General features: G+C 40.5%; 1 protein-coding gene across 3 annotated transcripts in view; it reads left to right on the forward strand.

Annotated features, from left to right (window-relative positions):
• Positions 1-11803, forward strand: part of CELSR1 (cadherin EGF LAG seven-pass G-type receptor 1) — a 182691-nt gene that overhangs the window by 74295 nt on the left and 96593 nt on the right. For all 3 annotated transcript variants that reach the window (XM_087722171.1, XM_087722173.1, XM_087722172.1), the window contains exon 3: positions 10882-11104. In XM_087722171.1, the coding sequence (XP_087578297.1) occupies positions 10882-11104 (223 nt within the window). The remainder of the gene's footprint in view (positions 1-10881; positions 11105-11803) is intronic.

Genomic DNA, 11803 nt, shown 5'->3' on the forward strand with positions numbered 1-11803 from the left:
AATTAGGGTTGATCTCCTCTAGGACTGACCGGTTTGATGCCTTGCGGTCCAAGGGACTCCCAGGAGTCTTCTCCAGCACCATAGTTCAAAGGCCTCCATTCTTTGGCACTCAACCTTTCTTATGGTCCAACTTTCTCAGCCATACATTGCAACTCGGAAAACCATAGCCTTGGCAGTGATGTCTCTGCTTTTTAGTATGCAACAGATAGGAAAATCAAGACTTGTGGGGGTAAACATGAACCAAGGATTATATTTTCAGAATGCAATGCGATCCAGATGGAAGAAGAAAAAGGGTGATTCCGTCTCATTCAAAACAAGAACATTGCTAAAGTAATCTTACTAACTGAAGGATCACTGTAAAACTTTGAAGCCCAGTTTATTTGTTCATTTCAGTCTTTTCAGATTGCCTTTTAAATGAACTCCTGTAGATCAGTGGTCTCCAACCTTGGGAACTTTAAGACCTGTGGACTTCAATTCTCAGAGTTCCTCAGCCAGCTTTGCTGGCTGAAGAACTCTGGGAGTTGAAGTCCACAAGTCTTAAAGTTCCCAAGGTTGGAGACCACTGCTGTAGATGACTCCAAAGAACATTTTATTATCAAATATTGCATTCCATAAAACCCCAAGAAGAAGAATATAACCGTATTATGGTAGCAATCCCATAGATATCTTCATCTACTTTGGTTATCAATAGTGATTCAACAGCAATTTGAATGGGAAAAGCACTGTGACATAATGGCTGCTTACACTCTTATACCCATCTGTTTCTCAGCGGCAAAAAATACCCTTACACCTAATGTTTAAACAAAAAAAAAAAGGTCTAAAGAAATGAATAATGTCCCTATTAAATAGTTAAACTTGGAGTTAATAAGTTAGCAGTAATCTGTGTTGCAATGCTGATTTTGTCAAAATGCACTTTCCCACTTGGGTGAGTAGTAAACAGTAAGTCAGCAAGTTAGATTTCTTTGCAGTTAAATTTTTTCCTGCTTTTTAAAAGTAATTTGTCTTATTAGAGGCCAGGTGTTGGTACAGGTCTGTTTGCCTAACTTTGAGATAGGTCTGAAAAGAAAATTAACAAATAAAGAGAATTTTTCAAACACTGAAGAGCCATTCCTCCCCCAGTCTCATTTTTCTCGATGCATTCCTTAAAGAATACTTCTATGAAGTAGGGAAGCAGTGCAGGCTATGAGTGCTCTTCTTTATATGATGAAGAGAATTGTTACGTAAGACAAGATTTGTTTAAAGTAGCATGTGTGCTTTAGCAGTAGTTAAGACTTTGCGCATTCGAACAGAAAAATACACTACTTGTAGGTGAATGTCAAGATAATTAGAATTCTGGAGAGCACTTGATGGGTACAGGTAGTCCTCAGCTTTCAACAGTTCATTTAGTGTCTGTTCAAAGTTACAACGGGACTGAAAAACGTGACTGGTGACTGTTTTTCACAGTTACAAGCATCTCCATGGTCATGTGATCAAAATTCAGATGCTTGGCAACTGGCTCATATTTATGAGCGTTTCTGTGCCCCAGGGTCATGCAATCACATTTTGCGACCTTCTGACAAAGTCAATGGGGAAGCCAGTTTCACTTAACAACCGGGTTACTGACTTACCAGCTGCAGTGAGTCACTTAACAATTGAATCAAGAAAGGGGCATAACTCACTTAGCAAATGTCTCACTTAGCAACAGAAATTTTGGGCTCAATTGTGTTCGTAAATCAAGGACTGCCTGTATTATAGGAGATACAGTGTCACTTATTATAAATGAACATTATTATGATTCATATTATTATGACCAATTCTGTTTTAACTGGCATCATTCAGTGACTGCAATTAAACTCGTGCTACTTCTATTCTCTTTCTTAAAATAATAGTTAATTGAAAGTTTTAACAATAATAAGAACTAATACAAACTAAATTAGTAAAAAAAAGAAGAGGAAAAGGGAGAGGGAAATGCAGAAAGAAAAGAAGTACAAAAAAGAAAGAAGGAAAAATGATATAAAGAAAGATACAATGAAATGACTTCCTATCTTCACAGCATTTATAAATGCAATTGTATTTTAATCTCTGTCTAAAGTTATATCATGACTTTTCTTTCTATAAACCATCCAGTTTAATCATTGCTAAGCTAAGAATCTCTCTCTCTCTCTCTCTCTCTCTCTCTCTCTCTCTCTCTCTCTCTGTCTCCCTCTCCCTCTCCCTCTCCCTCTCCCTCTCCCTCTCCCTCCCTCCCTCCCTCCCTCCCTTCCTCTCCCCCTCTGTCCCAATGTTGTTCTTTTGGGGAAAATAGGATGGAATATATTTGCCCCCTTGAGTTATTTTTACCTTTACCTTAATAAAGGCAAGATTTTTTAAATCTAGTAAATAAGTAAATTTGCTATCAGAAGCAGAGATTACAGATTACAGAGTGGCAACCACTGTCCCATTTAAGGAGCAAGTCCATCTCTGTACAGCAGCCAATCAAAGCACAGGAATTCATCTAGCCAAATCAGACAGGCGTTTTTGATCCTGTACAAGTTGGAATTCACTGCTTTCAACTTGGAACAGGAAAATATGGGCATAGATCACATTTATAGTGGGCTGAAGATGGGAAAGCAATGTCATCCACATTCACCTTCCAGAAAGAAGGGGTGACCTACATCCAGATGGGGCGGCAATGAGATATGCTTTTAAGCTTCCCAAGGAAGTTTTGTTGACTCTGCTACAGTATTCTGTAGTCTTTGGAGCTGAACTTAAAAGTCTAGGACCTATGGCACGCATGCCAGAAGTGGCACGTGAAGCCATCTCTCCAGGCATGCGAGCTGTTGCCTGTTGCTTTTTCAGGTTCCAGCGCGCCAGCCAGCTGGTCTTCACATGTGCGGGAGCGCCGGAAACTGGAAGACCATCCTCCCGGTAGGCATGCGTGCCCCAGGAAGATGATCTTCTGTTTTCTGGCGTGCACATGTGCACTGCCCATCTGATCTTCGGGCGTGCATGCATGCATGCATGCCAGAAATGGGAAGACTAAGTGGCCAGTGCACATGCACACACCGGAAACTGGAAGATCATCATCCCAGTGCATGCATGCGTGCCAGACGGCTGCTCCTTCGGTTTCCGGCATGTGCACACTCCCGTTTGACACCAAGTGCTGAAAAGGTTCATCAACATTGGTCTAGGAAAAATCAGATTTTTTTTTCTTAGTAATTGTTAGCATTATTTACAGTAAACTTCCAGGATATTCTAGAAACAGTCAAAGTGGTCCCTATATAGGTCATTCTCATGCTGTCTTCAAGTAAAGGAGCTTCTTGTGACTAATTGCTCACAAAGAAGACTATTTATTGATACAATGGTGCATCAAACAATTCTGCATAATTTGGCCATTTGTTGCTCTGTTATTCGTTGCAATGTTATGTCTGTAAGCAATATATTGCAAACTGAAGGCTTATGAAGTGATGTAACCATACTAAAAATGGGTATTTTGTACACAGCCATATCTGTAGTTTGACTTGTTTCCTGTTTTATATCAAATGAATTTTGGGAATTCAGGAGGTTGGAAACTATATTAGCAGTACTTCAATGAGGCAGATTTTCTAGATGAATTATAAACTCTGGGTATGTTTTATTGTTTTAAGCTACCCAGAAGCTAGATTTCTCTTAGCTGTTTATTCTTGCCTGCACATTCTTCTTTTCACTATGACCTTGAACAGATGGGGAGTTTCCACCTCCCACCTTTCAGAACAGAAGTGCAAAAAGGAATAAAAGTTCACTGTCTCCACCAGGTTCCCTTTGTAGATCAAACTTTGTAGTTTCCCAATAATTTTAGAGGGAAAAAAATCTGTATTTTGAAGTACACTTTCAGCAAAATGTTTGTATTGGAGTACAGAGTAATTTATCTGCTTCCAGACCTGGTAACCAAGGGAGATTTGAATGAGGCATTGCTGAAAAGGAAAGGTAACCACTGGTGGGATATATATATTTTTTACTTTGTCTTGAACAGTGGTAGATCTTCCTCCTGTCGCTAATTTTCTTTATCTCTGCTTCTTTTTTTTATTTTGTTTCTTTTGATAATCTGGTAAATTACTATGGCTAGAACTGCAGTACCAGCTCACTTCAGGATAAATGTTTAGTTATCCTTGGAAAATATTTTTTATTATTGTTCAATGACCGAACCTATTTACCCAGAGACATTCTACAGCGATCAGAATGAATTATCCCTTAGTACAGTGCCTTCCCCCCAACCTTTTGGCCATCAAGAACCGGTTCCATGGAGAGAGGCTTTTCCGCGGACCAGAGGGGCTGTGATTTTTCATGCTGCTTGCATCCCGTGGGTGGGGCTTCTCTTGTTTGCGTGGCCCGGTTTCTGGCATGCCGCGGCCTAGTGGTGGTGTAGACTGGGGGTTGGAGACCCATGTCTTAGTAAATAACGTAGTATTTATTCATTGATTTCACGCATTTATGTCCTACTTTTTATCTAGGAGCTCAAGATAACTTACACGGGGGGGGGGGGGATTTTGTATTTATAACAGTGACTGTCGGATATTGACTGGATCAGTGGTGAAATTTAAATTTGTTTACTACCGGTTCTGCGAGTGTGGCTTGGTGGGCGTCACAGGGGGAGGATACTGCAAAATCTCCATTCCCACCCCACTCTGGGGTCAGCTAGTGGTGGCATTTGCCAGTTCTCCAGACTACTCAAAATTTCCGCCACCAGTTTTCCAGAACCTGTCGGAACCTGCTGGATTTCACCCCTGGATTGGATTTAGAGAAAGTGACAGGCAGTGTGTTTGCACAATCTCTGCCCCGTAGTCTTGACTACTACACCATGACAATGTATTGAGATACTCTGACTCAGAAAACTATATTAAAAGTGTCCTATATGAACAGAGAATCACTTCAAATATACTACATAGTCTCCAAAATTATATTTGCTTCCTTTTCTTGAAAGCACGCCAGGTTTATTTGTACTCTGAGTTGAGAATAAGCTAATAGTCTTTCATTTGCACATTGTTCACAACTAGAAACAATAGGGTGCTTATTTGCATTAGTTATTTGGAGATGAACATGACTGCAAGCTGCCAAAGGCTAAACAACGTGTATCAACATACTGCATTCCTGGTTGGAAGCACACTCATTTTGTACTTCTGAGAGGTACGGAAGGGTGTGTGCAAATAATTGAGTTACAGTAGGTTTAGTGAGGCTTGGATTTTCTATTATAGCTTCTGGCTAAACTGTTAGTCCCTCTTCCTCACTTTTCAGATTCATCTGATGCTCTATCCATTTCTTTAGACTTTAGATCACAAGAATTAATAACCCTGAATTTACATACTTACACTTATAATACATGAATAGATGAAAGAAGAATCCACAAATAATAAGGAAATAAATAAATAACAAATTTTGTAATGCTTTTTTTTTAGTTCATAGATGAATCCTGAACAAGCTTTTTAGACATAGACAATGATTTTGAGAATGTATTTGTAATTTTTGCAGATTCTTTCATGAACATATGTGTTCTAAAATCTCCTAACGCTAAGAATGCTTTTTCACTCCTTTATTTTTTTTTCTAGTATAAATAACAAAAAGAAAATCATAGGGGCTTATTCTGCTCTGTGGTACCTAATGAGGAAAATAAGAAGGAAAAGAAAACGGAAATTTTTGTCTACCTTTGTTATTAAAAGAAGCTTGACTACAAGGATTTAGAAATTATTGTTTTCATTTTAATTCACTACTATTCACCATGAACTTTCTGTATTAACCACAAATATGGTTGGACTTAACTGTGATCTGGTTCAAAAGAAAATAACTCCACAGCCCATGGCTTGAAGTGAGCTTTTTTTCAAAAAAGCCATAAAGATTAATTACAAGTTGTCATGTCAGGATCAGTCAAAAAGTAAACAAAAGATTCCATTCCTCACAACCACACTGGGAAAGAACAAAACTTAAGAAATTATTAACTATAGTTTATTGTGATATCTGAACCAGCCATTAAGGTTACCAATCCCCTTTAAACCGCGAGCTGTTTTAAAAACGGTGAGGTAAGCAGGAGCTTACTGAATTGAAATGTAAATGTAGCTGGATTCTGAAAATTCAGAGGCAAGCATTTGCTTTAATTAAGGGAATTTATGTGAACTATCAAATGTGAACTGTCTTCTTTGACTGACTGTTCTATTGCTGACAGTCATTGTTACATTATTCTATTGTTTTGCAGAGAGAGAGAGAGAGAGAGAGAAAGAGAATTTTTCAGTTCTGCCTCTTGTTTGAGGCAAGATAAATGTCCCTTCTCCAAACTTGGCTCATATTTCAGTATTTGCAAAGGGTAATCTTTAACATCCTAAGCGCTTTCACTAGCTTATCTATGTGCAACTCCAGAGTTTCACTCCTGCACCAGTGGCATACCATCAAGGTGACACATTCTTTCCAGAGGCGTCATTTGCAAGCCATACTGTCTTATCTGATAATTGGGAAAAAAATAATGCCTTCTGGTATACATGCTTTAGGGTTAGTTCATTGAAGACATCTTTGATAAATTTATTTTAGCTTTACTTATAATTTACTTACGTGTTTTACTTGTCTTCCCAGTAAGGCCCAAATTTGTGTGACCCCTTTCAGTACTGGAAAAACAATCAAATTATTAACGGTATTAATGTAGAATCAAGAACTTGGTGGGATCTTAAGGGTGACAAATAGGAACCGTGAAGCCGAATCCACAAGACTTAATTGTATTGCTGAAATAGTTTAATACTCCTCCTCTCCACCCCATCCCCCCCGGTGGATTTCTTTAGTAATACTGATGCTGATACTGATTCTTTAGATTCTTTCTTTAGAAATACTGATTCATTCATGGCTTCATCGTAGTATAAGCATTTAATTCAAGACCATAGATCGTTATGTGAACTTTTGTGAATTGTAGCCAATTTACATATTTGTGGATCCAGAGATTATCATGACATTGTTATCATGAGATAACAAGTCTAGCCCCCACCATCAAGGAACCCACATGCTATTGAGTCCCTTAGACCAGTGGTCCCCAACCTTTTTATCGCCGCGGACCAGTCAGCCTTTGATAATTTTACTGTGGCCTGCTGAGCGCGTCGATGACCAGCGCTAGTAGCGTAGCCTTGCACAGGCGCAGTTCAGTATGGCTAGCGTAGATAGCGTAGCACAAACTGCGCCTACGCAAGGCTACGCTACTAGCGCTGTCTACGCTAGCCCTACGTAGCTGCGCAGGCGCTCTTAGGTTTTTTTCAGGAATCGGCCAGCGCTGAAGCGCTGAAAAGGAATGAGAAGGGCAGCGCTGGACACAGGTGATCATGGCCCCCGGCCGCTGCGCAGCCCGGTGCCAGGTACTCCACGGCCCGGCACCGGTCCGCGGACCGGGGGTTGGGGATCACTGCCTTAGACTTTTCACAGTTCAGTATAGTCTCCAGCCAATTTAGTGTTCAACCAACCACTTCATCCCAATTATATTGTTTGCAAACAATGAGCAAAAGTTCTCAAGATAGCTCACTAAATTGGAGGTAAAGCTTAAGGATAATTATTGTGTAAATGCACCCTCAGCAAAATAAAGTCTGCTTCTTGTTTAACATTAGCTCCTTTTTCATTTATTAAAAATAAATAAATAGTATCGTTCATTGGATTCATATACTAATATGCAGATTGATGACAGTTCAAGTCAAGAAAGAATAGTCAGGCAAATGTAGACTTATGTTGCTAAATTACAAGATGTATTTTTGACTAGTGAAATTTTGCAAACTCACAAATGATTATTTGCAATTTTTATTAGAGGAAGTATGGCCTTTCACCGAACGGCTAAGGCTTTTAGATAACCAAGGTTTGTATCAAATGTGACAGCACTTATTGTTGTTTTTGTTTTTTGTGGCTTTGAGTCAGTAGTAACTCCTGGCAACTGCCTGGACATATATCTGCAGTTTTCTTGGCAAGATTTCAGAAGTGATTTGCCATTGCCTTCTTCCTACAGTAAGTTGAAAGGAAGTGACTGGTCCAAAGTTACCCAGCTAGCTTTGTGCCTAAGATGAGACTTGAGCTCACTTCTTGGTTCCTAGCCTGATGCCTTAACCACTACATCAAAACTGGTTCTCTTCTAGTATTGTTATAATGCATTGTACTCTCTCTGTATTTTGAATATACCTAGAGCAGAGATGGCTAACCTTTTCCAGTCTGAGTGCCCAAAGCACGCGCATGCACAAGCATGCCCAACCCCCCAAAATGCAATGTTTCCCCCGTGCATGTGTCCCTCCCCCTGTGCATATGCATATTACCCCTGACACATGTTCCCCCCTGCGCATGCGCACATGACCCCGTGCATGCGTGGTACAGACTCGAAGACCAGCTGGCCAGCGGGAGACGCGTGCACATGCACGGCTAAGCTGAAATGGGCCGATGGCTCATGTGCCATCAGAGAGGGCGCTGTATGCCACTTCTGGCACGTGTGCCATAGGTTCGCCAACAAGGACCTAGAGTTTTGGGCTTGGAGCCATTTATAAACCTCCTGGCTATGAGCTACAACCCACTTAGGAGGCAAACAAAAGACTTAAAACTGATTAAATCAGTTAGATCAGGGATCCCCAACCCCCAATCCATGGGCTGGCACTGGTCTGCGGCATTCCAGAAACCAGGCCATGCAAGTAGGCGAAGGCTCATCCACGGGATGCAGGCAGCTCACGAAACAATGCGCCCTCCAGTTCGCTGAAAAACATCTCCCCGTGGAACTGGTCCCTGGTGCTCAAAATGTTGATGACCGTTGTGTTAGATCACTTAGATAGAAAGACTCAACGTGGAACTAAGATGAAAATGTCCTGACAGTGAGAACAACTAACCCAATGGAACAGCTTTCCTCCTGGAATTGTGGATGCTTCATTGTTGGAGGTTTTCAAGAAAAGATTGTACAAGGTTTTGTCTGAGCATGGGGTTGGCCTAGAAGATTTCTAAGATCCCTTCAAGCCCCGTGATTCTACGTTCTGTGTCTTAATTTCATGCTGCAGCTGTCATGGGATTCTAATCAACTAATTAGATCAGAGTGCTGAACTTTTTAATTTAGAGATGGCACTTTTTAGGGACATGCAGGCTGTGGTCAAAAAAAGGCAGCTTTTATAGGCAATCTCTGTGCTCTGCTGGGTAGGAGACAAAAAGTGGCTTAGGCACAGGATAACACAAATTAGGTTCGGACATTAGTCACAAAGTTACTTTTTCATCACTGCAAACAATTGCTGTCCAAGTTGTCACTAAATGAGGAATAATGGTATCTTTTTACTATAATCGTATGATTTTATAATTATTTGTAATAGTTTAAAGTGTCATTATTTCAACAATACATGGTATTTGTAATTTTGATTTTGTTCGTAATATTACAGTTATGCTTTAAGTTTGGTATTCATTTTGACTTCTAAACTAACTTAATTGGATAGTGACATGACTGGAATGGTGTGATATAGCAATAGTAATAGCACTTAGACTTATATACCAGTTTACAATGCTTTACAGCCTTCTCTAAGCAGTTTACAGTCAACCTATTGCCCCCAACAATCTGGGTCCTCATTTTACCCACCTTAGAAAGATGGAAGGGTGAGTCAACCTTGAGCTGGTGAGACTCAAACTGTCGAACTGCTGGCAACAGGCAGTCAGCAGAAATAGCCTGCAGTACTACATTCTAACCACTGCACCACTATGGCTCTTATAAAGTCAATAGTGGTGATGACAGCTATAATAATAATTACAAACAATACAAAGCTGCATTTGTTAAATTCAGATGAATTTATATATTCATTTCTCAAATCATATGTATTTTTATATACTTTTCACTCCCCCTATTTATGTGCGTGTGTGTGTGTGGTCCTGTTCATGTTCTGTTGTTTGTTGTCAGTTGCCTTTTATAAGACCTGGAACACATTTCTTCAGAAGCCTGGGTTTTCTCAGTAGACAAGCACCTACAATTTAAGCATGACAACTCTTTACTTAGCCCTTGAATTTAGCTTTAGCTGTCCTCATTGATTCAGAAGATTGGGCAAAAACAAGCTTGAGAGACTTACCGTGATGACTAGATACCAGTTATATTAGCTCTGATTAGATAGCATAAATAAGGCTGTTCTTGAAAGATGTGTAGAAAATCCTTTTGTCATTAAAGGGTTTTAATTATAGTTTTAGGGACACGATGACTCAGTGGCTTAGACACTGAGCTTGTCGATCAGAAGGTCGGCAGTTCAGCGGTTTAAATCCCTAGCGCTGTGTAACAGAGTGAGCTCCCATTACTTGTTCCAGCTTTTGCTAACCTAGCAGTTTGAAAGCCTGTAAAAATGCAAGTAGAAAAAAAATAGGTGGGAAGATTTCGTGTACCTCATACCGGCTACATGACCACGGAGACGTCTTTGGACAGTGCTGGCTCTTCGGCTTTGAAACGGAGATGAGCACCGCCCCCTAGAGTCGGGAACAACTAGCACATATGTGCGAGGGGAACCTCTATCTTTACCTTTAATGATAGTTTTATAAAACTGTTGACTGTTTGGGGATGGAGGAAATCAATGAAATATAATTTACATGTTTCTTTTTTGCTTCCTTATTGCCATAGGAAGTATTTTTTCTTCAATTGCCTTCTTAAAAATGAAATATTTTGAAGAAAGTGACATAGTGATGTCTCCTAGCGTGGACAAAAGGCTGATTGAAGAATAAAGACATAGTTCCCCCCCCCCAGCTGATCCATAAAGGCCAGGATTGCCAACATTCTTTTATGGAATTAGACATAAACATTTAGCTAACATCTACTGATAGCGTCTGTTTTAGTCCAGCCAAGATTATATTATGTGTCAATTTGATTTTGAATCATTAGCTGTTTTGGAGGTACAGAATTGTTTTTTTTTCTCATAACTGGTGGGCATTTCTATTTCTACTTTTTAGGAGAATATTGTGAAGTGAATGCTCGCTCGGGACGCTGTGCGCCTGGAGTTTGCAAGAATGGGGGGACATGTATTAACCTGCTCATAGGAGGCTTCAAATGCGAATGCCCTTCTGGTGAATACGAGAGGCCTTATTGTGAGATGACCACAAGAAGTTTCCCCCCAGAGTCATTTGTCACCTTCAAAGGATTGAGGCAGCGCTTCCATTTCACTATCTCTCTCATGTAAGTATCAGTCCTTCCAATGTTGTATGAAAAATTTGCAGTCATTGTTGTATTGACCTCAAAACTCAATGTACGCATCTTAAAACTCATTGTTTTTGCAGTGTCTACCTAATAAAAAGGTTACATTTTAAAAGCGGGGGGAATTTCAGGCCTTGGAAGAAGAAGAAAATTGAATTGAATTGAATTGAATGTATTATATTTCTATGCCGCCCTTTTTCCCCGAAGGGGACTCAGGGCGGCTCACAACTCAAGTCAAGGGGGGGGGTTACAAATAAGGAATAAAAAGACGAACAAGACAATACCATAATTTAAAAGCACACAGCAACCATACCATTCGAGGGGGGACAAAAGCTCAATTAGCCCCAGGCCTGTTGGAACAGCCAGGTTTTAAGGGCTTTGCGGAAGGCCTGGAGGGTGGTGAGGGTTCGAATCTCCACGGGGAGCTTGTTCCAAAGGGCTGGAGCAGCCACAGAGAAGGCTCTCCTCCGGGTGGTCGCCAGTTGGCATTGGCTAGCGGATGGAATTCGGAGGAGGCCTAATCTGTGGGATCTAATCGGTCTATTGGAGGTAATTGGCAGCAGGTGGTCTCTCAAGTACCCAGGTCCAATACCATGAAGGGCTTTATGGCAAAGTGCAAACCACTTCTGAAGATCCTACCAAGAAGACAGCAGGAACTAGTGCAGGCAGTCATCAGGCATC

The sequence above is a fragment of the Thamnophis sirtalis genome, unplaced genomic scaffold (genome assembly GCF_051295495.1).
Source record: "Thamnophis sirtalis isolate CommonGarterSnake01/CBP01778 unplaced genomic scaffold, rThaSir2_p1.2 scaffold_9, whole genome shotgun sequence".
NCBI classification, from domain to species: domain Eukaryota; kingdom Metazoa; phylum Chordata; class Lepidosauria; order Squamata; family Natricidae; genus Thamnophis; species Thamnophis sirtalis.